Genomic DNA, 24,613 nt, shown 5'->3' on the forward strand with positions numbered 1-24,613 from the left:
GATGCATTTCCCGCAGTTCCTTCTTGGGTTGGTGACTCTCTGCCTTGACTCCTCTCTGGAAGGGTGGGTACAAGCCTTTATTCCTTGCATGAGTTCTAGACCTCTCATTGCATTCATGGGTAGGGAGAGCTTTTGGAGGCAATGTTGCTACTTGTGTGGTTTGGGAATCAGGCAAAGTCTGTCATTGTTATAAGGTACTGAGGACTCCAAGAGGCTTAAAAAAATTATTTATTTACTTCACTTTTTTGGTTGAGCTGGGGCTTCACTGCTGCACTCAGGCTTTCTCTAGTTGTGGGGACTGCTCTTCGTGGCAGCGTGCAGGCTTCTCATTGCTGTGGCTTCTCTTATTGCAGAGCATTGGCTCTAGGGTGTCGGCTCAGTAGTTGTGGGTTTGTTGCTCCAAGGCATGTGGAATCTTCCCGGACCAGGGCTCAAACCCACGTTCCCTGCACTGGGAGGTGGATTCTTATCCACTGTACCGCCAGGGAAGTCCCACAAATTTTTTTAAAAAAGAAACACTACATTTTGCCTTGTCTATAATCAAGGCATTTGTGCAGTCCTCAGCTTAATTGTGGCACCCCACTCCAGTGCTCTTGTCTGGCAAATCCCATGGATGGAGGAGCCTGGTGGGCTGCAGTCTATGGGGTCTCTGGGAGTCGGTCACGACTGAGTGACTTCTCTTTCACTTTTCACTTTCATGCATTGGAGAAGGAAATGGCAACCCACTCCAGTGTTCTTGCCTGGAGAATCCCAGGGACGGGGGAGCCTGATGGGCTGCTGTCTCTGGGGTCGCACAGAGTCGGACACAACTGGAGTGACTTAGCAGTAGCAGCAGCTTAATTGTAGACTTCCCTGTAGCTCAAACTGTAAAGAATCTGCCTGTGATGCAGGAGACCAGGGTTTGATCCCTGGCTGGGGAAGATCCTCTGGAGAAGGGAATGGCAATCCACTCCAGTATTCTTGCTTGGAGAATTCCATGGACAGTGAAGCCTGGAGGCTATAGTTTGTGGGGTTGCAAAGAGTTGGACACAACTGAGCGACTAACACACAGCTTAATTGAGCTGAGTTGCCTGCTCTCAGTGCAGAAAAGTTAGAGAGGAAGCTGGTTCTGGCCTGAGTTAAGTGGCAGCTAGACACCTCTGGTGGCAGCGTCTTTCTGTCCTTGTTACTTGCTGCACATCCGTATATCCAGCTTATATTTATCAGACACTTGCTGCTTGTTGAGGACCTGTTGTGAGATCCACACTATGCTTTACAGACACATTTTGCTCTTCTTTTCTTAAAAAAAATTATGATTACTTGTTTTTGACTTTGCTGGATCTTCGTTGCCGTGTGGGCTCTTCTCGAGTTTCGGCAAGTGGGAGCTACTCTCTAGTAGTGATACACAGGTTTCTCATTGCGGCGGCTTCTCTCGTTGAGGAGCACGGGCTTTAGGGTACATGGGCCTCAGTAGTTGCGGCTCCCAGTCTCTCGAGCACAGGTTCAATGTTTGTGGTGCAGGGGCTCCAAGGCATGTGGGATCTTCCTGGACCAGGGATCAAACCTGTGTCTCCTGCATTGGTGTGAGGATTCTTTACCACTGAGTCCACCAGGGAAGCCCTCTTATTTCTTTTAATAATCTTTCCCAGCGATTCAAAATGTCCCCATTTTACAGATTCAGAAACTGAGGCTCAAAGAAGACTGCAGCAGGCTGGTCAATGGCAGAGCTGAGTTTAGGCTCGCGTCTGCCTGAGCTGTGCTGTCTGTCTGCACTGGCTGCCCTGCTCGCGCACACGGTGGATGCCTCAGGTTGATTTCTTTGATTTCTGTGCCTAGTGTTCTGGTGAAGTCGGGGCACCTGTTGCGTTTCACACCCTGGCTCTTGGGAGAGGTCGGCAGCCTTGGCTGAGGTCTTGCCCCTGAGGTGCTGGCCTGTTCAGCAGGCATACCCCCTTCACTTTGTGCACTCTGATCAGAAGGATAGTGATGTCATCACTTAGCCTGAGCATGCAGCCTCTCCCAGGGCTTGGATGGGTTTATTTCTTTGTCTTTTAAAAAGAACAATGACTGCTCTCTCCTTGCCTTGTCCTAGAATAACTTCCTCCCCTTTGAGCTTTGCATAAACCCCAGTCCTCCAGCTCATTAACCCTGAGAGGTGTGGGAATGATAGTCCCAATTTTAAGGAGTGCTAAAGTCATATACAAGAGGAAGGCGCGCCCTCTGTCCCCCCTCCCCACCATCAGATCTCCCCAGGGAGCTGGTCCCCTCCACCTCCCATCCGTACATCCTGACTAGGATCCTGGCCTCTGGCCAAGGCACCAGGCCAGCTGGGGCTGTGCCACTGTGGGCACTGCCCAGCGCCTCCTTCAAGCTGTCCCTTCTCAGCCAGCCCAGAGGGCTGCGCCTCTGGAGCCTTGGGTTTTTCAGATCAGAAAAGCAGAGGCCTGGAAGGGACCCTGGAGACCCAATAGTCCAAGCCCTCACTTTACAGAGGAGGCACTTGCAGGCCAGGTGGGGAGGGGTCTTGCCACCTCCCCTGGATCAGGGAAGGGTCTTGTCCACCTCCCTTGGATCAGAGCCGTGCCCGCGCCCCTGCTGGCAGCTGACAGGCTTTCCGTGGGGAGGCTGATCCCTCTGGGTGCCTTTGCACCCACTGTCTTCTCTCTGCATCCGTGAGAGGTGGTGCTTGAGGCCCGGGGTCCTGTGGGCCTGAGGTCTGTGGAGCAGCCGGATGGAGCTCAGCTCAGCGAGGCCACGCGTAGAAGGACTTTTCCCACCCGGGGGTATCCATTTGCTCCTCCTGAAATGGGCTGTCCCGTGGCTCACAGTGGCAGAGGGCCTGCATGGTGCCCAGCAGCCCACAGTAGGTGCTTATAAGTCTTGGTTTCCTTTGCTTGTTGCCACGCCCGTTCCACGGCCCCAGCCATCGTGCACACGGGGCCTGGGATGGCTGAAGGGGCAGTGCACACCTGAGGGCGCTCACCTGGCCAGGGGCAGCCGGTGGAGGGGCCCGGGTACCCTGGAAAAGCACAGTCAGCGTGTCCTGTTGTGTTTGCATTGCTGACGCCATTGTTTGTAGAGCGATTCCCTTAGCTAGAGAAACCTTGACCTGACTGCTCTCAGTGGACCCTCCTCACGCCCTTTCCAGGCAGGACAGCCCTTGCCCTTGCTGACAGGTGGGGAGGCCGACCTCGGAGGAAACTTCTCGCAGGCTCGCACAGCTGTGTTGGTGAGGGCTGCCCCAGCTCCCAGGGGTGGGGGCTGACCTGAACTTGGTTGGAGGCTGCCTGACCCTGCTGAGTTATCTGTTACTCACTCTGTGTTAGAAAAAAGTAAAAGCACAGCAAAACCACCAACTCATAGTTTTTTGTTCCTCAGAATGATGTACCTTTATTTAATTTGAGCAGCTGATTTCATTGAAAGTTGAAGTAAATAATCGTACGGAGTGGGGGCTGGAGTCTGAGGTGTTATCCATGAAGCATGTGGTTAATAAGGTGACCTTCCAACCAATCAGATGCTCGAAACCCACGTGGTCTTTTTTTAAAAGCATCTGTTTATTTGTTTGGTTGTAGAGGCTCTTAGTTGCAGCATATGGGACCTAGTTCCCTGGCCAGGGATTGAACCCGAACCCCCTGCATTGGGAGTGTGGAGTCTGAACCACTGGACCACCCAGGAAGTCCCCCACTTGGCCTAGATCGTTCCCCAGGGCCCTTCCCTCACACCTGGTGTTGGGTGGATGTCGTGAAGTTCGACGCAGAACTGATCCCGTCTGCTCTGCACCTGCCGGGATTCCGCCCCGCATTCCCTGGCACGGCCCCTGCATCTCCTCCCCACTCCAGCTATTCTCTCCCCACCCCTTGCAGGACAGCCTGTCCTCAGCCTAATGTTTGAGGCCTTCTCTGCAGGCTGGCCCGGGCCTGGCTGTCTAGGTGAATGAACACCCCACGGACCCCCATTCAGTGCTGCTCCCCTTGTGACCGTGCTGTGCCCTCCCGAGCCCAGATGAGCTCTGGGGGTGCTGGGAGAGGCTGGTTGCCTGCATGCCTTTACTCCAGAACGTTTTTGTTCGCTTCTTTCTGAAATAATTTCCTACTTAGAAAAGTTGCACAAGTAGCCCAAAGACCTCCCTACTCCCTTTGCCCAAATTCCTGAATTGTTGCCCTTTCACCTCCTGTGCTCTTGTCCCCCCACTTTATGTGTGTAGGTGTGGATGGAGATACATTTATTTATCCATCATCGTCACTGTTTTTCTGAATCATTTGAGAGCCAGTTGCAGACTGGAGAAGGCAATGGCCACCCACTCCAGCGTTCTTGCCTGGAGAATTCCATGGACAGAGGAGCCTGGCGGGCTCCAGTCCATGCGGTTGCAAAGAGTTGGACATGACTGGGCGACTAACACTTTTTGCGACTCAAAGGTGTCCCCATCCAAATGAAACTGAACAGTCCAGTGACCAATTTCCCCAAACAAGGCCCCTCTCCAGCACAACGCCGAGCCAGCCATCCAGCTGGAAATCACTATGATACGTTCCACCATCACTCAGTCATCAGAAGCCATTTGGATTCATCCACACTGTCTCTTTTCCATCTGATCTGGGGTCCAGCCCAGAGGCATGAGTTGCGCTCTAAGAATGCCCACAGACTCTCCTTTAGTCTGGAAGGACTCCTCTGTCTCTTGCTGTCTTTCATGACCTTCTGGAGTACAGCTCCTTCACTCTGGGAAGATCCCTCAACCAGCATCCTCCAGAGCTTCCCCGTAACCAGACTCTTGCTGTCACTTGGGGCAGGGGTCCCACAGAAGTGACGCAGGGTGAGGACCATCCACTGCTGAGGACGTGATCCCGGTCAACACCTGGCCGAGTCGGTGCCCACAGCGTTTCTCTAACTTTGAGTCTTCATAGACGCCCCCCACCGCCCGGTCAGGTGGGAGAGTCCTCCAAGCCCACGCACTTGCCCTTCAGTTCTTTGAACCTCTGTCCACCCACCTTAGAGCCCTTTGATAGCTCCTGACTGACTTCGCCACCACTCTGATGGTTCTTACACGGGGCATTTTCAGTTTTCATCACTTCTTCTACATTTACCAGTTGACACTGTACAGTAAAAAGGAACTTTCACCCCTCCCCTTTTATGTATTTGTTCATGTCTTTGTATGGACTCATAGATTATTACTTTACTCAGTGGGTTTTATTACTATCTGTATTTTTTTTAATGCCCAAATAGTCCCTTATCTGGCTGGTGGCAGCCTCTTTGAGGTGGTTCTGATGTCCTTTTGACATGACCTCTTTCAGCAGACAGAGCTGGGAGATAGATGTGTATACACACACGTGCACGCACGCGCACACACACACACACACACACACACACACACACACACACCTTTTATCTATGAGTTCAGTTCAATTCAGTCACTCAGTCGTGTCTGACTCTTTGCAGCCCCATGGACTGCAGCATGCCACGCCTCCCTGTCCATCACCAACTCCCGGAGCTTACTCAAACTCATGTCCATTGATTCGGTGATGCCATCCAGCCATCTCATCCTCTGTCTTCCCCTTCTGCTCCTGCCTTCAATCTTTTCCAGCATCAGGGTCTATTCAAATGAATCAGCTCTTCGCATCAGGTGGCCAAAGTATTGGACTTTCAGCTTCATCATTAGTCCTTCCAATGAATATTCAGGACTGATTTCCTTCAGGATGGGCTAGTGTGATCTCGTTGCTGTCCAAGGGACTCTCCAACACCACAGTTCAAAAGCATCAATTCTTCGGTACTCAGCTTTCTTTGTAGTCCAACTCTCACATCCATACATGACCACTGGAAAAACCATAACTTTGACTAGACGGACCTTTGTTGGCAAAGTAATGTCTCTGCTTTTAAACATGCTGTCTAGGTTGGTCATAACTTTTCTTCCAAGGAGCAAGTGTTTTATCTATAGCTAGTGTTTATCTGATACCTCTGATTACAGCCCAGCCCTGAGAGTTCTTTCAAGCCTAAATTGCCTTTGTAGAGGCAAGTCTTCCCCTGACTGTGAGAACCTGCTCCCTTTATTCTTGATATGGTTATTTTTCTGCTAATCTCCATGTGGGTAACAATTTCCTTAAGACACCAGTCTCATCCTCCCTGCCATTGTGGCCCCGTCCTTTCTCCTGTACTTCTTTCTTTTCCTGCCCAAACCATCAGGGAGAGAGGGAGGGAGAAGCATCTTTAATCTGGAAAGCCCTCTGCACACGTATGTCTGTTGAAACACTTGGCTTACTCCTGTCCCCTCATAGGCCCTTCCCAGATCGCCCTGGCCTGAAAGGAGCCCAGTTTTTTTCTGCTGCAGCTTGTTTTTCTATTACCAGCCTTCTTAGTTTTTGTGTGTGTGTTAGGTTTTCAGCTTGCCTTGCTCTCACTTAGCCTATCAACCCTGCAGTGTGCAGTCCTCCTCGTCTTAAAAACTACTTTATTGAGATGCGGTTGACATAAATGAGGGACTTCCCTGGTGCCTCAGACGATAAAGAATCTGCCTATAATGTGGGAGACCCAGGTTCAATCCCTGGACCAGGAAGATCCCCTGGAGAAGGGAATGGCAACCACTTCGGTATTCTTGCCTGGAGAATTCCATGACATCTAAAAGCTGTGCTGTGCATATTTAATGTATACAGTTCAACGGGTTGACGGAGAAGTATATACCTGTGAGACCATCACTGCCATCAAGGCGATAAACATATCTATCATCTCCCAACGTGTCCTCCCACCCCCATTGCTGTTACTGTTACTAATATGCGCGCTTAGTTACTCAGTCGTGTCCAGCTGTTTGCGACCTCGTGGACTGTAGCCCGCGAGGCTCCTCTGTCCATGGGATTCTCCAGGCAAGGATACTGGAGTGGGTTGCCATTCCCTTCTCCAGGGGATCTTCCCGATTCAGGGACCAACCCCGGGTCTCTTGCAATGCAGATGGATTCTTTATCGTCTGATCTACCGGGAACATATGAGGATTATTAATCTGATCCCCATTTAGCTTCTCTTGGTGTGGCGCCAGAGCTGTTCCTTTTGCATAGGTCTCATGTGTAAAGCTGAAGCTGTTGGCTTTTTAGACCAAAATCTAAATGCCTGCCTCTTTGAAGCAGAGTCCCCTCTGCCTCAGCCTCTGAAGGAAGGTGACTCATGGCCCTTTGGAGAAGCACTTGTTGATGCAAGCCTCCCTCCCTGACATTCCACTGGAAAATCAACCCTTTGCTGGCCTGACTAAATTTATAAAGGGTTGGCCCCAACAGCTGGTGGCAGCAGCTGGTAGTTAAAATCTCTGACAGATATTTTTTTTCTCCTCTGAAAAATATTTCAGACACTCTGGTCCCAGCTCCACCACTTGTAGAATTTGGAAGCCATTTATAGCTGCTTACAGTTGGTCTGAGAAGAATTCCCCTCCGTCCTCATAAGTCAGCCTTCCCCTAAGCCATCTGGAGCATGACCCATCCCTGCGAAGTAAGACAGGAAGATCCTGGGGCGGATGGTGCAGTGTGAATTTGATGGTTTTTTTCTTTTAGTAATCTCACTTGGTTCAGTTTAATATATAGGTATATACACACACACATATATGTATATTTTAATCACCCCTGAATATTCATTGGAAGGACTGATGCTGAAGCTGAAATTCCAATCCTTTGGCCATCTGATGCGAAGAGCCGACTCATTGGAAAGGACTCTGATGCTCAGGAAGCTTGAAGGGGAGAAGCAGGCGGCAGAGGATGATGGTTGGATGGCATTACCGAATCAATGGACATGAGTTTGAGCAAACTCTGGGAGATGCTGAAGGACAGGGGAGCCTGGTGTGCTGCAGCCCAGGGGGTCTCAGAGTTGGATGGGACTGAGTAACTAAACAGCAGCATGGGAGGCTTATAAACCTTTATCTGAGCCTATTAACTCTGCACATTATTCGAATGCCCTTTAATCTGCAGTACATTAGGAGCAGAGAATTGGAAAGCACAAAGTAACAAGATAGTCAGGTGAGGTGGTGGAGGCAGACGCGCTGGCTCACAGCCTGTTGGGGAGAGGCCAGACTGAGTTTGCAGAGTCCTCGGCCGTGGTGCTGTCCAGGGCCTTCCCTTCTAGAGATGGAAAAGTTAAGCTCAGAGCAGTCACCTGGCTGAGATCCCAAGGTGGGGCTTGGTCTAGAATCCAGCCCTCATGACTCCATATACAATTGTGTTTTAGGGCCATGGCATACCTCCTCACTTACATCATAGTCGCTCAAGACGCTGATCATGTGTCACTGACAAAGTGTTTAATTATATTCAGGATTCTCTGTTCCAAAAAAACCCCAGCCGTCAAGCAATTGTCCAGCATGCTTTGAAAATTAATTCCGTCCCCAATGAGTTAAAATGCCATCTCATAGACTGTGTGGGGAGATACTGTTATCTGACAGATTCTCCGCCGGGACCTTAATTTTCCCCAGTGGTGCCTGTTGAGAGAGGCACGGCTGGGTTTCTGTCCCAGGATGAGGCTGGCAAGCCTGGGTCCTCCCCGGGAGGGAAGGTGTGAGTAGAGAAGTCACTATAGGGGTGAGTTTAGAAGCGTTGCTCTGCTTGTCCACTCTCTTAAAATTTTCACTGAATTATGAATTGAAGTTGCTCCCTGCCATTGAAATTTTCCTCAAAGATGCTTTTTCTTTTGCTTATAAAAGCTGCATATGTTCAGAATAGAACTAGAAAATAGAGTTAGACTCAACGAAAAAGAAAAGAAACACTGCTAACTTTCCTACTGAAAGAGAGTTGCCGTTAACCCCTTGATGTATGTGTCTTTCCACATTGCTTGGTTTGTTCACCGTCAATTGCTTCCTGTGTACACACATACACACAGATACATATATATTCATACACACAATGCACATAAAGTCTTGATCATGCTGCCAGTAGTTTTTTTTTAACCTATTTTTAGTGAATAATGGATGTCTTTATTTTTGTATACATGGAGATCTACCTTCTTTTTGAAATTTTTAAAGTTAATTTTCTAACCTTTTTTTCACATGGTTGCAAATGAGTCCATTCTGTGACTGCTCTAACTTGAGTAACTGTCCCCTAGTGTGGACATTCTGGTTGTTTCCTTTTTTTTTTTTTTTCCTATTGTGGTCACAGCTGTGATTGGCATCTTTGCTCACACCCTTAATCATCTCCTTAGAATAAATTCTTGGAAGTAGAATGGTTGTGTCAAAAGAAACAGAGTCTTTTATGACTTTCGGTGTGTGTTGCCAGAACTCCTGGGCCGTGTTTTTCCGCTCAGGTTTTATGACTTTGGAAGGCCGATTTTGCCTGTGGTTAAGGATTCTCCGAACCGTGGTCCACCAGAGACATCCTGAGTCCCTGCGGGCCTCCTCCTCCAGGCCTGCCCCTTCCTTTACTTCCCTCTCTGCCCATCTCCCTCTGACTCCTCGGGTGTGGTCATCACAGGGCTCCAGGGTCGGAGAGCTTGGGATGGTGGGTGGAACTGTGAAGGAAGAAGGAAGCGTCACAAGATCCATGGGAGTAAATAGAAAGGCGTGGGCACAAGTGTGTGCCAGTCCGGTCCTATTTAGAACATAGTTTCGGAACGCTCACCCTGAGCCTCCCCGCCTCTCTTTCGTCTCAATGCCAAGGGAAGCACTTTGGGGCATTTGAGGCTTTGGGCTGATTCTTCAGCATCAGATCGAGTCCCAGTCCCGCGCCCTGGCCTTGTGATCTGGCTCCAGCCCTCCTGTCCCCTTCCTGGTCGTTTTGATCTGTGCTCCAGCTGCAGTGGCCTTTCCGCATTCCTCCAGACCAGCACGCTCCTTCCTGGACTGAGCTTTCAGATCTGCGGCTGCCTCTGCTGCGGGCGCTCCTTCCCTGACTCTTCCGCCCTTGGGAAAAAACCCAGTGCGGCGATTAAGGGCATAGCTCCTGGTGTCTGGCTTGGGTTTGTATCCTGGTTCTGCCTTTTACCAGCTGTGCAACCTTGGACAAATCACTCAACTTCTCTGTGCATTGGTTTCCTCATCTGTAAAATGGGACTAATGATAATACCCATCTCATAGGATGGTTGTGAGCATTGAATATGGTGATGGCTGTGAACACTTAGATCTTAGTTCCTGGCACAAAGCCCGTGTGAGTAAACATTAGCTGTCACTGAGCTGATGGCTGGCCTCAGCTTATAACGTTACAAAGACATTTTCCCTGATCCGCACTCCAGGCTGGGACCTCCTAGTTGATGTTTTCTTAGCCATTTGTATCTTTCCATCTTAGCAGTTACAACAGTTTTTACTGGATAAGTAAGTATTTTTATTTTATTTTTTAACACCAAAACCATTTTGTATCGGGGTATAGTTGATTAAAATGTGGTAGTTTCAGGTGAACAGCAGAGGGACTTAGCTATACAGACACATTTATCCATTCTCCCCCAAACCCCTCTCCCATCCAGGCTGGCGCATAACATTGAACAGAGTTCCATATGCTATACAATAGGTCATTGTTGGTTATCCATTTTAAATATAGCATTGTGTACATGACTTCCCACAGTCCCTAACCATCCCTTCCCCCTGTTTACCATAAATTTCTTTTCTGTTTTCTGTTTTATAAGTAAGCCCATTTGTATAGTTTCTTTTTAGATTCCATGTATAAGGAATGTCATATGATATTTCTCCTTCTCTGTCTGACTTACTTCATAACTCTCTAGGTCTATCCATGTTGCTGCAAATGGCATTATTTCATTCTTTTTAATGGCTGAGTGGTATTCCTTGTATATATGTATCCCATCTTCTTTATCCATTCCTCTGTTGATGGACATTTAGGTGGCTTCTGTGTCTTGGCTATTGTAAACAGTGAATAAGCATTAAGGAAAAAAAAATTTTTTTTAACTTTGGCTGTTGCCTGAGACTGTAAGCTCCATGAGGGCAGGGACCACCTTACAGGGTTGTTGTAACAATAACATAGTTGTTATTCAGTCAGTGTCTGCTCAAGGACTGAAGGTAATGGTCTCGTTACTGACTGCCACAGAGCCAAGTTCATTAGCAAGAAGTAATGACCCTCCCTGATAAGCTAAGACGTAACTGGTCATGGAAGGGGATTCCCAGAAGAGTGAAAGGATGTGTGGGACCAGCGACAGTGTCCAGTGTCCCTCTGAACTTTCAAAGCAGCCTGCTCTTGGAGGTTGTCTAATGCCAACCTTCTCAGTGGACAAAGGGCCAGTGTAGTTTTTAATTTCTAACTCACTTTAAGGTCTAAACTTCTGAAAACATATTTAAGAGAATTACTAGAAAGCAAAACAAAGCTCAAGGCCAGGGTTTCTCAACCCGGGCATACTGACCTCTGGGGCCAGATAATTCTTTGTTGTGGGTCTGCCCTGTGTATTGTAAGATATTTAGCAGCATCCCTGGATGCCAGCTGCACCTGGCCCTCTGGTTGTGATGACCAGAATTGTCTTCGGATATTGCCAAATGTCCTCTGGTTGGCAAAAATCACCCCTTGTTGAGAACCGCCCATCGAGACCTACAAGACAAGCCCCAACTTTCATTACTGGAGTCAACAGACAGAATGAATACCGTGTTCCTCGGAAGGCCTCTAGGCCCTTATCCCGGGTGTGTGTCTTTGTAGAGCAGTAACCAGCCCCTCCTGGATCAGCACCGCCGTGGGCCATGCTTGGAGTAGCCCAGCTCCTTCCTGTACAGGAAGGGAAACTGAGGCCCTGCGTGGGACCCAGAGAAAATGTGCAGTTGAAACACATTGAAGACGTTCAGGAACATTTCTGAGCCTTGGTTTTTTCCTCTCCTAGTTCACTTGTACCAGATGGTGTCATCCAGCCGGCTGCCCTTGAAGACCTGGAAAATTCACTCTTAGCTGCCTCGACCTCCCACAGTGATGTCAGCGGCCAGGTCTCCACGGATCTGACAGCCCAGAGGTAGGGTGGGGGTGGGCCCGTGGCTGATGGTGGGACCCTGGGGCCCAGTCTCTGAGGCTGCCTCCCATCCTCCCTCCTCTGTTCTGCCCACAGTTCCAGCCCCCTACCCCTATACCCCCAGCCCCGCTGTGCACACTCCCCTGCATGGGGCTGGGCCAAGTCGCTCAGTGGTATCCGACTCTTTGTGACCCCTGGACTGTAGCCCGCCAGGCTCCTCTGTCCATGGAATTCTCTAGGCAAGAATACTGGAGTGGGTAGCCGTTCTGTTCTCCAGGGATTTTCCCAATGCAGGAATTGAACCCAGGCCTCCTGCCTTGCAGGTGGAGGCTTTACCATGTGAGCCACCAGGGAAGCTCTCCTGGGGCCTTAGGGATGACCTGAGGGGACCCCAGGAAGGAGCTTTCCCCTACCCACCCCCCACCCCCACCACACACAAAGGCCATTTTAGAGATTTGTCCTCTTGTGTTCTTATTTAAATAGAAGTCCTTCAGGAGTGACATTGTGCTATTTATACTTTCCCAGGAATGACTTAGCTGCCTCTGGCCTCCCAGGACACAAGCTGGGGTAGATGCTTGTGTTCTTTATCTTTGGGAGGTGGGCAGAGACTATAGGAGCCAGCAGCCCACAGGAAAGGGACCAGATCCTGTGCCTTCGCTCAGCAAATGGGCCTGGCTGGGGACTTTTCCTCACCTTCGAGCCGCCCGCCCGCCCGCCTGCCCTGCCCTTGCCCTGTGTGCCCCGCAGCCCACCCCTCACTGTTCTCTGCGTGCAGTGTGTTCATTGTGCGTCTGCCTGCGGACTTCACACTTAGTTTATTGAAACCAGGCTTGTCCACAGCCAGCCTTGGGACTTGGCTCAGATGCCTTTACACACACACGCACACACACACATGTAATCTCCCTCTTTCTCTACACACAGGTGCGTATATATGTATGTCTCTATGATGCATATGTGTGTATATATATACACATACTTCTGGTTTATATTGATATATATGTATAGTATATTTATTATATAATGTATAATTATATAATATATAAATATGTATGTATTTATATGTATTTATATATATGTATGTGTATACTACTTCTGCTTTATTGACTGTGCTAAAGCCTTTAACTATATGGATCACAGCAAACTGTGGAAAATTCTTAAAGGGATGGGAATATCAGACCACCTTACCTGCCTCCTGAGAAATCTGTATGTAGGTCAAGAAGCAACAGTTAGAACTGGACATGGAATAACGGACAGGTTCCAAATCGGGAAAGGAGTACATCAAGGCTGTGTATTGTCATCCTTCTTATTTAACTTATATGCAGAGTACATCATGTGAAACTCAGGTCTAGATGAAGGGCAAGCTGGAATCAAGATTGTCGGGAGAAATATCAATAACCTCAAATACGCAGATGACACCACCCTTATGGCAGAAAGTGAAGAGGAACTAAAGAGCCTCTTGATAAAAGTGAAAGAGGAGAGTGAAAAAGTTGGCTTAAAATTCAACATTCAGAAAACTAAGATTATGGGATCTGGTCCCATCACTTCATGGCAAATAGATGGGGAAACAGGGGAAACATTGACAGAGTTAATTTTGGGGGGCTCCAAAATCACTGCAGATGGTGACTGTAGCCATGAAATTAAAAGACTCTTGCTCCTTGGAAGAAAAGCTATGACCAATTTAGACAGAATGTTAAAAAGCAGAGACATTATTTTGCCCACAAAGGTCCTTCTAGTCAAAGCTATGATTTTTCCAGTAGTCATGTATGGATGTGAGAGTTGGGCTATAAAGAAAGCTGAGCACAGAAGAATTGATGCTTTTGAAGTGTGGTGTTGGAGAAGACTCTTGAGAATCCCTTGGACTGCAAGGAGATCCAACCCATCAATCCTGAAGAAAATCAGTCCTGAATATTCGTTGGAAGGACTGATGCTGAAGCTGAAACTCCAATCCTTTGGCCACCTGATGTGAGGAACTGACTCATTTGAAAAGACCAAAAACAAAAAGAAAATAAAAGACCCTGATGCTGGGAAAGATGAAAGGCAGTAGGAGAAGGGGACGACAGAGGATGAGATGGTTGGATGGCATCACCGACTGTATGGACATGACTTTGCTCAAGCTCCAGAAATTGGTGATGGACAGGGAAGTCTGGGGTGCAGCAGTCCATGGGGTTGCAAAGAGTCTCTGACAGGACTGAGCGACTGAACTGAAAGGACCTACTGGGGGATCAGGGCAAGCCCATAGGCTGCCTCCAAACCCTGGTGGACCCCACCCTGTCCAGGGCCCTGGTTGGCTGTGTGGGTTCTTCCCACCCCGTGACCCTAGACAGCCCAGCCCCTAGACCTTTGCCCAGGTAGTGCTTGCTTCCTGGTGTACCCTTCCCTACAATCAACCCCAGGTCTTTCTGGAAAAAAGCTTCCAAACTGGGGAGAGTTCGACAGCTTTTGGAGGAGGAATTGCAGACTGAATCCAGGGGCCCTCGATGGGTTAAGTTACCTTGCTTATGAGCGAGTTACAGCTAATAAGTTGATGTGAATAGATTATGGATATGGGGGAAAATGGCAAAATATGGAACGCTTCACGAATTTGCGTGTCATCCTTGCGCAGGGGCCATGCTAATCTTCTCTGTATCGTTCCAATTTTAGTATATGTGCTGCCGAAGCGAGCACAAGTTTTAGGTTGACTCCAGAGCTATTTATAGTGGACAGAATGAAAAACTTTACGGTGAGGGTGAATTCCATTAAACACCAATTCAGCAATTCTTCTCCCCCCACCCTTTTTTTAAACTGTATTCGTGCAATAATAGCTGAATCTAAGGGTGTTATTCACTGAAACTGAGAAAGTGTTTGTTGCTTCACCAATTGTAATGCAGATCGCTGTTGGGAATCAACGAACATATGCAAATTACCCGGAAGAGGGGCGGAGCAACTGCCGTCCCAGAGGTGTCCCGGAAGCTGAACCTGAATGTATATGTACATGTTGTTGTTGTTCATTGTTTTTCAGTCCCTTAGTCGTGTCCGACTCTTTCCGACCCGGTGGACTGCAGCACGCCACGCCTCCCTGTCCATCACCAACTCCCGGAGCTTGCTCAAATTCTTGTCCATTGAGTCGGTGATGCCATCCAACCATCTCATCCTCTGTCGTCCTCTTCTCCTGCTTTCAATCTTTCCCAGAACCAGGGTCTTTTCAAATGAGTTAGTTCCTCACATCAGGTGGCCGAAGGATTGGAGTTTCAGCTTCAGCATCAATCCTTCCAATGAATATTCAGGATTGACTGGCTTGATCTCCTCGCAGTCCAAGGGATTCTCAAGATTCTTCTCCAGCACCACAGTTCAAAAGCATCCATTCTTCGGGGCTCAGCCTCTTATATTCTCCGCCTTTCTCATCCATACATGATTACTAGAACTACCATAGCTTCCACTATATGGACCTTCATTGGCACAGTAATGTCTCTGCTTTTTAAAAGAGCCTTGACTGTATTTTCTTTTTTTTTTTTTTTAACCTCAGTGTGTGATTGTGGGATCTTAGTTTCCTAACCAGGGATCAAACCTGGGCCCTGAGTAGTGCAAGCACGGACTCCTAACAACTGGTGTGTGTGTGTTTGGTTGCTTCAGTCCTCTCAGACTATTTGCAATCCTGTGGACCATAGCCCACCAGGTTTCTCTATCAATAGGTTTTTCCAGGCAAGAATACTGGAGTGGGTTCCCATGTCCTCCTGCAGGGGATCTTCCTGACCCAGGGACTGAACCCACCACCTCTGTTAATTTTCCTGTGTTTGCAGGCAGTTTCTTTACCACTAGCACCACCTGGGAAGCCCACCCCCTACCCCCCAACAACTGGACTGCCAGAAAATTCCCCCTACACACATTTTAATTATATCTTATAAGTAAAACTGCTGCTTTTGGCTGCCTAGTGCGGGGCACTGGGGAGCCATAGTGAATGGAACAGGCTAGGAGTCCCTTCTCCCCAGGCTGAGACCCGAACCTCCCTCTGAACTCTTTCAGTCACCCTTGCCCCAGGTGTCACTGCCCTTCTCAGATACCTATGAATTATCTGTCTCAGAGGCCCTCTCTGTGAATGGAGGAACTGGATCAGTTGTGACCTCTGGAACCACAGCACCCAGCCAGAATTTGGCTGGCCCTTGGGAAATGTTGCTGAACTTGAAACGGGTTAGAGGGGAGTGCTGGGGAGGGCCTCCTTCTCTGTCTGCTTGGGGGTCAGGGTGTGCTGACCACCTCACAGCTGGCTGTCTCAGGGGGCAGGCCGTCCATTCCTGCTGTCCCACTGGGACAGTGTCGAGCGACCTCTCCATAAACTGGGAGGAAGTTTGCCTGGTGGAGGAGAAATGTCAGGGTAGGGCTGACACAGTAGGAGGCTCTAGGCCAGAAACAGATGCTCTAAGGAGGGTGCATGTTGACATCGAATTCTGAATGTTTGTTACTGGTGGGAGCCAACCATAGTTCTTATGTGTGAATTTAACTTCTTAAAGAGAAATCTAGCTGGGGAACAAGACCCTCAGCACCCAAGGAGTATGCAGAAGCTTCTAGGGTGAAGTCAGGCATGCCTTACCTTCCTCCTGCTTGGCTTCCTCCCCTCCCCCATGGCGCTCCCTGACCCCCACCGTTTTTATTTTATTTTTAAAAATTTATTTATGTGTATTGATTTTTGGCTGCACTGGGTCTTCTTTGCTGCGTATGGGCTTTCTCTGCTTTTGGGAAGTGAGGGCTACTCTCTAGTTGTGGTGAACGGGCTTCTCGTTGCAGTGGCTTCTCTTGTTTTAGGGGACAGGCTGTAGGGTGCCCAGGCTTCAGGAGCTGTGCTCTTGGACTCGAGAGCACAGGCTCAGAAGTTGTGCTGCACGGACTTCGTGGTCTTCTCCAACCAGGGATCAAAGCCGCGTTTCCTGCATTGGCAGGCGCTCTCTTCCCTGGACCACCAGGGAAGTCCTCCCCAACCATTTTAGCAAGGCCTAGGGCCTCCAGCTGCGGTGGGAGGGGCTCACCCTTAGTGGGGCCTGGACAGGGGCTGAGATCATCCTTATTCAGAGCTCCAGGGAGACCCCGGGGCCATAGGAGCAAAGGCTACAGGAGGACTTGGCTGGGCGGCTCTCAGGAGAACTAAAGTCCACTGGGGGTGTTACTGGTGCCCCTAAAGTCCTCTCCCCGCCCTGAGACTGTGTATTTCAAATGGCTTGTCCAGGCCCCACTATAGTCCAGTGATGTCTGCTCTTCGAGCTCCTGCTGAGGGCACTTTCTGTGGTCCAGGGGCCATGCAGACTGCTCACTGTAAATGAGCAACACCCCCAGGAGGGAGGGGGTTCTGTTATGACTGCTCTGTTACAGATGAGCAGACCGAGGCTCAGAGATACCAATGTGTTCAAGGACATGTAGCTAGTGAGTGGCAGAGCTGGGCTTTGAAGCAGGCCCAGCTTGGCTACCAAGCCTGGTTCTGAACTTCTCCTCTGGCTGTAGCGAACTGGGTTCCTTCCTTCCCCCAGGCCGTGGGGTCCTGCCTACACACTGGCCTCTCCCAAGTCCGGGGAAGACACGAGTAAAGATGCCGTGTCACCTGTGACCGGGACCAAGTGTGAACACAGGATGCAGGAAGGAACCGATGACTAAGTTCCAAGGGCTGATTCAATCCATGCTGAGAGCCTGGCCAGCCCTCTGGCTTTATTTTCCAGTGGAAGGATTCGGTAGATCTCTGTGCCAACGAGCGATTTTGGTGCCTTGCCAGCGTGATTGGACTTTTGTCCAGAGTCGTGTTGTCCTATTCTTACTGGAAATTGGTGGGGAAGGGGTAGTCCATATTTACTGCCATGCTTTTCCTGATTTTGTGCATTTTGTTGGTGATGTTGCTCTTTCAAAGCACAAGAAGGCTATGATGAGCCTGACGTAGAAAATGCTTGTGTTAGCTAAGCTTCATTTGGGTGTGCTGTTTTCTATGAATTCAGCATTAAGGAATATATATTGTGCGCATGCCTACTAAGCTGCTTCAGTCGTGTCCATCTCTTTGTGACTCTGTGGACTATAGCCTGCCAGGCCCCTCTGTCCATGGGACCCTCCAGGCAAGAATAGTTGAGTGGGTTGCCATGACAGGGGATCTTCCTCACCCAGAGATCAAACCTGCATCTCCAGCATTGCAGGCAGATTGTTTACCGCTGAGGCACTGGGGAAACCCCAAGGAATATATATAAATTTATATTAAGGAATATATATTAGCTACACATTAGATAAAATATTTTTAAACAGAAAGTCACATAAAACAAGGTTATATTTTGATCGGTTGACAAAAACACTATGGCCATTGGCCCACAGGAACCTACCCCTATATTTCCCCTAGGAACAGTGGTTCAGTGTTTGCTAATTCAGTGTCTACATGACTTTATAGAATGTAATTACTGCAAATAAAGAGAATCAACTGTACTTCACTTTGCTGCTCTGTGGGAGTAATTAAGAAGGGCATTCTGGGTGTGTGGTGGTGGCTTTTTAAACCTCAGAAATGGCCCTGCCTACTCACCCCATCTGTTTTAGTTTCTTCCTGCTGCCATAACAAAATATCACTGACTGGGTGACTTAGAAGCAGCAGAAATTATTAGACTTCCCTGGTGGTCCAGTGGTTAAGACTGAGTTTTCAGTGCAGGCGGCTTGGGTTCAGTCCCTCACTGGGGCAGATCCTGATGCCAAACAAAACAGCAAAAAGTATTGCTCGCAGCTCTGGAGGCTGGAAGGCCACAGTCAGGGTGCCAGCATGATTCGAGTGAGGGCCCTCTTCCTGGTTGTAGATGTCTCACTATGCCCTTACAGGATGGGGGGGCCTGGGGAACTCTGCAAGGTCTCTTTTATATTGTCACTAACCCCTTTCATGAGGGCACTACCCTCATGACCTAGTCACCTACCGAAGGCCCCACCTCCTAATGCCATCACCTTGGGCATTGGGATATCTGTGTGGGAATGCCAGGACACAGACATTCAGGCCATAACATCACCCAAGTTCCTGTTCAGAGCAGGGACAGGAGAGGCAGGAGAGGTGAGTAGTGGCAGGGAGGGAAGAAAGCAGAGGGCAGTCTGGAACATCCTCCCTGGAGTTTTGCCACCCCGCCCGAGCAGGGTTGGGACCTTAAGTTGAAAAAATTAAATTTAAATAAAAACATGTTTAAAAAATTAACATAAGGAAAGTGGGGCTGGAGCATTTTCTTTAAGCCCCTGGAGAGAAAGCAGAGCTTTCTCCCTCCGTTCTGCCACTACTATTTCTTTGGCCCTCAATCTTTCCCTTTTAAGAACTCTTCTTTCTGAATAAGAACCGACAGGACACCCTGGTCCTTGCAGCATTTCTGAAATACAATGGACGGGATTTCAATGCACCCTCCCCCCGCCCCGCCCAATTAAAGCTGCTGGAGGACATCAGACTTGCCCCCTCCTCGGGGAATAGCCGAGGTGGTTGGTGGTTGGGCTTCCCTTTGACTTTCGGCATCCTGGGATGGCACGGAAAGTCCAACGCAGACCCTCTAGAACATTCTACAAATGACCAGATTGCCTGTGGCCACTTGTACTCCCATCTGTTCACTATTTTCTATTTTTTTAAAATAAGCAGCAGAATTGCTTTTCAATGGAAACCATGCAGCTGTACTACCATTTGTTAAACAGAGTAAAATAGGGCACCCTGGTTACATCTGGGAACTCTGGTGTTTTGCCCATAGTCAGGACTCCAAGCAGAGGAGTCTCTTTAGATCTTGAGGACTCCCTGGATACAGCTGGGAAACTATTCATTTGAGTCATGTCCGCGGGGTTCAAAGGTTAGCATGCCTCAAAAGAACCCAGTTCCAGCCCAGATTTCTGCCCCATTCCTTGAGTGTCTGATTCAGGAGGTCTGCAGAGGGCCCCCCGCCTGCGCAAACTTTGCGTTTTTTTACAAGTTCCCAGGTGCTACTGCTTCTGCTGGTCTGGGGTCCGCACTTGGAGAACCACTGGGTAAGGCAGTCGTGTCCAGATGCTTTCTCCTCACCTGTCAGGCTGTTCACAGCTCCTCAGGGTAGGGAAGTCCTGACCCAGCAGCTGGTGTCTGAAGTTTCTGATTAATCTCCGACTTCAGACAGGAGAGCCAGGGACGGGGAGAGCCCCTGCTCTGTGTGACAGCCTCTCTAGAGTTTCCCGATTCCGAAATGGAGCTTCAGAATTTTCCAAAGTTGAAAGCACAGGGAATCCATACTGACTTGCAGATTCTGTTGTTCCTCTTGCTCCACATAGTGCGGTTTATTTTGGTTTCCTCTATTTGTCCTGTGAGATTTTTTTTTTCGTCTTTCTGCTATGGGATGTGCCTGAGTGGGTTTAACTACTTCAGAAAGGTTAGCTGAACCTTTATTTAGGCAAGTACCTTGTTAAAACTGAATGATAAAGTGGGACTGTTGTTTTTTTTTAATTTAGAAAAGGAATCACCTAAGCTTCCCTGGTGGCTCAGAGGTTAAAGAGTCTGCCTGCAATGTGGGAGACCTGGGTTGGATCCCTGGGCGGGGGGGAGATCCTGGCAACCCACTCCAGTATTCTTGCCTGGAGAATCCTATGGACGGAGGAGCCTGGCGGGCTACAGTCCACGGGTCGGGTCGCAGAGAGTCGGCCTCGACTGAGCGACTTCACTGTCACTTTCAAGTCTCTTCTGAATAACGGGATTCCTTCACACCATTTCAGAAGTACATGGTGAAGGTATTTACACGCTCTTGAGACAAATGTACGTAGCCAGTACCCAGCAGGCTGAGTCAATTGGTTGCACCTAGATTTGTTCAGAACCTTAGAGTTTCCAGCGTCGAGCTGGGTGCTGTTAGGTTGAAGCACATGAATTGCCACACTGGCAACTGTCAAAATTTTGGCAATTTCATATGGTTCAGAGTAGCACAGGATCTTGTTCTTGGTCTGGTTTTTCATGGTTCTGGAGCTGCTTTATGTAGTAGATAGGTTTTGACTTTCTGAATAAGAAATTAAATCTTGGATATCTGATATCAGCTTCCGGTTGGTCCTCTGAATCCACATCTCTGCATTCTCTGCAACCATGCAAGGGATCTTGCACCTGGAGAGAGGATGCAAAGGACTGGGAAAAACAATGGTGGGAATTAATGGGCTGGATGGTCCAACCCAGATCAAAGCCTCTTGTGGTCTTGGGATGGTATTTACAACTTTTCCTTTAGTTAATATTTTCCTTCCTGATTAAGTTTTGCTTCAGCCAAGTTTAATAGTAATTTCTCCCCTTTGAGCACAGACTCGCTCTGTGAAGAGGGTATGAATGTGCTGGGTCAGAATTAACAAGCCAGCTCAGGGTTAACATGTGTGAAGCCAGCCTACAGTTGGCTGGACATCTGAAGGTCAGTGGTGTTTAGGGGCTGTGTACATGCTCACGTGGGCTGCTGCTGGCAACTGGAGATCTCTTGATGTGCCTGCTTTGGAGTTTCCAGCCAATTTGCAAGCCTCTCTGGGCACCTTCTGATTTTGGCTCGGCTGCTTCTCGGTGGCTGTGTCTCGAAAGAGGACGATCCTGGATCTCCCATCTCGACGACTCCTTGTATCAAACCCCAGGCCTCTGCTGGACTGATTGTCTGGTGCTCCTATGGACTGAGCGTAGCTCTCTAAGCCAGCAATTTCTAATTGCTTTTTTTTTTTCCTTTGGCTTGCATTGCACTTTCAGTCTGAGCCGAGTCTTGGCCTTAGCTCTTGTCCTATTACGTGATCGTGTGCACTTGGGGATTCGAGAAGAATAAAATCAAGGGGCCTGTGAGGAAGGGGCTATTGGGCTAATACCTTCCAGATGGCGATGTGAAATGGGAGATAAGATGCTGCCGCCCATCTGGCCCGACAGGACGTGATACGCTCTGCTCGTATCTTTGGGGCTGTTATCACCCTCCCATGATAGCCAGGGTCAGTCTGGTGTTTGTCCTTGGACAGGGGCTTAACTTGGCAACTCGAGCCACTCTCCGAAATGAAATCTGCTATCAGGTCAGTGGGGGGTCTGCCAAGAAGGACTCAAAAGCCCTGAGCAGGGACTCAAAAGACCACAGTTAGTGACAGCAAATCACTACAGCTGGGCCTGGAGGACTGTCGGGCTGAGTGCAAGCCCTGAAGCAACATCCTCTGTGTTCTCTGGTTCTCTGCGGGCAGAGACTGCGTCCCTCACAGTTAACGGGACCAGCTGTTGGTAGTGGCGACCTTGGTGAGGTCCTGCATCAGGGGAGGCCAGCTCTGACCCGATGGTAGTGGTTCCCTAGGGATCTGTGTTGAGAAGGAATCAGAGGGCTAGTCCAGCTGGGCCTCTCAGGAAAGATGCCTTGATCAATAGGCCATTTCTATCTGCTAACAGTATGGTGAGTTTATTTGCCTTTTTGGGGGTCAACTCTTCTCTTTAAAAAAAAAGAGGCGGGGGCTTAAATTAAATCAGCATTTCCTGCATCTTCCCAAAATACAAAAACTTGACAAGAATTTGAATTCATATTCCATAGGAAATATTGACTAACTCCTTAAATGGGAAAAGGGATTAGTGGACTTTTACAACTGGAAGGGCCTTCACAGTCCTATTCCTGGCCTGTTTTATAAGGACAGAGGTCAAGGGCAAGTGAATGTAAGCGTCTTGCAGAAGCAACCTGAGAATGCGCTGTGGACCCTGTCTCAGGGCGCTGCCCTCCTCAGTGGGCTTGGCAGCTGTCCCGGAGTTCCCACTGAGGCTGGGAGTGGTACTGGACATCCGAAAGGACCTGACTTCCTGGGGATGAGGTCCCTAAGACGAGTCATTGCTGCTCAAGGGAGGCTTGAGTGGACAGGAGCTGGCAAGGGAATGCCAACCTGGTTAACAGAGCTTCTCATCTGCTCCAGCAGCATGGCCCTTGGCAGCTCAAGAGGCTGTTCGGGGCAGGGGGCCCTATGGAAGCTTTCCCTCGGAGGCCAGAACCAGGGCTGGCCTCAAGGGCATGTGACTTGGGCAGTTGCCCGGGGCCCCGTGCTTGGTTCAACACTCTGCCATCACCTTCCTGAAAGTCTTACCCTTTTGCAATGAGGGGCCCTGCGTTTTCACTTTGCTTTCATTTGCATTCCTGCGGCTTATGTTGCTGGTCCCACCTCAAGCTGGTTGCACTCTGGGATTCCAAGAAGAGAAGACAGTTGTCCCGCTATCGGTGGCCCGCGTGTTTGGGAGGCCAGGGGCAGGAGGGAAAGAGCTGCTCGGTGTTTCTTCCTTGCTCCCGGCCTGGCTCTGTGCTGGGGGCTGGAGACCACTGTGGCCAAGACTCTAGTCGGAGAAGAGGATGTTAGTAGAAAACAGCAGGAGACGCAGAAGCCAGGCTCAGCCCAGCCCAGCAATCCAGGGTGGGCATCATTACCCCTGCTGGGGGTTGGGGGCACTTCCTCACTTATGGGGTCAGCTAGGAGGGGTGCTAGGAGGGCTTCCCAGGTGGCTTGAGTGGTAAAGAACCTGCCTACCAGTACACGAGACACAGGAGATGCGAGTTCAATCCCTGCGTTGGGAAGCTACCCTGGAGAAGGGCATGGCAACTCACTCCAGTATTCTTGTCTGGAAAATCCTATGGACCGAGGAGCCTGGCAGACTCTAGTCCATAGGGTCGCAAAGAGCCAGACACTACTAAAGCCACTTAGCACAGGAGGGGATCTGAGAGAGGTAGGCAGGGATTCAGGGGCAAAGAGACAGAGGCAAGAAGCTACCAGGAACCCCCAGACTGGCTTGGTGGGGTCAGGACAGCGACAAGGTAAACCTGGGAGGGAACAGAGGCAGGCTGATGGAGCCCCAGCTTTTGAAGCCCAGGAGTTTCACCTGCATTCTGTTAGATGTAAAATGTGGAAAGTGGCCGAGGGCTTCTGGCAAGGAAAGGACCTCATCAGGATTCAAGGTGGGGCATTCTGGTGTCTGGGGGAGATAGATGCAGGGGACAAAAAGCAGGATGTGCCGGAGCCCCGCTCAGAGAGGCTGCCAGCTTGGACCAGTGGGATAAAGAGGGCAGATTCTGGAAGGATAAAGGAGGTGACTCAGCACAAAGGGTGATGATGGGGGGAGAGTCCAGGACAATTTCAGCTTCTGGTCCAGGGCCTGGATGGCTGATGGGGCCACTTGCCAAGCTGGGGGGAAATTGGGGAGGGGAGGAGGGTTAGGAGGGAAGAGGAGGAGTTCTGTGGGGTTGGGAGGCATCAGTTGGTGCCCACGTGCCAGAACGTCAGTCGTGAGTCACTGAGTCCTTCCCTGTTGGGACCTGACCTCCCCGCCTCTGGGGTTGGGCCAAGGGCAGGCTGCAGACCAGGAGGGAGGGGTGCCGTCATTCTTAAGAGAGCTGTTGAGTCATTTGTTTGGTGCCTTTAGCTGATGGGAATAGGCGAATGCAGGACGGGTGTGGTCATGGTGACCAGGTGCCAACGGAGTGAAGGGTGGAGGGGGCAGGCACCCTGGTGTCCTGGCCAGAGAGCTGAGGAGACCCCAGGGCGTTCTCAGGGGTGGGGACAGTCAGCCTCGGGGCATCCTCATCACAATGAGATGGCCTTTGTGCTTCCTCTGCGGGCCTGACCTTCTTCTGAGCCCGCAGAGCCTGGCCTCTGCCCGTGTTTTCAAAGGCGGAGACCTTTCCTTGCACTTTGATGGGAGTCGTAATGTGCAGAACCACAAACCGCGTCACCTGTCCTCAGTTTGCGTTAAATAAGACACTTCATGGCAAATAGAAGGAGAAAAAGTGGAAGAAGCAGTGACAGGCTTTATATTGTTGGTCTCCAAAATCACTGTGGACGA

General features: G+C 49.6%; 1 protein-coding gene and 1 non-coding gene across 43 annotated transcripts in view; one reads left to right on the forward strand and one right to left on the reverse strand.

Annotated features, from left to right (window-relative positions):
• Positions 1 to 24,613, forward strand: part of TACC2 (transforming acidic coiled-coil containing protein 2) — a 230,425-nt gene that overhangs the window by 101,958 nt on the left and 103,854 nt on the right. For all 42 annotated transcript variants that reach the window (XM_060404562.1, XM_060404535.1, XM_027960608.2 and 39 more), the window contains one exon: positions 11,734 to 11,859. In XM_060404562.1, the coding sequence (XP_060260545.1) occupies positions 11,734 to 11,859 (126 nt within the window). The remainder of the gene's footprint in view (positions 1 to 11,733; positions 11,860 to 24,613) is intronic.
• Positions 14,414 to 14,520, reverse strand: LOC114110376 (U6 spliceosomal RNA). Its single transcript, XR_003586651.1, has one exon. It is a non-coding gene; the product is annotated as a U6 spliceosomal RNA (small nuclear RNA).

The sequence above is a fragment of the Ovis aries genome, chromosome 22, assembly GCF_016772045.2.
Source record: "Ovis aries strain OAR_USU_Benz2616 breed Rambouillet chromosome 22, ARS-UI_Ramb_v3.0, whole genome shotgun sequence".
NCBI lineage: Eukaryota > Metazoa > Chordata > Mammalia > Artiodactyla > Bovidae > Ovis > Ovis aries.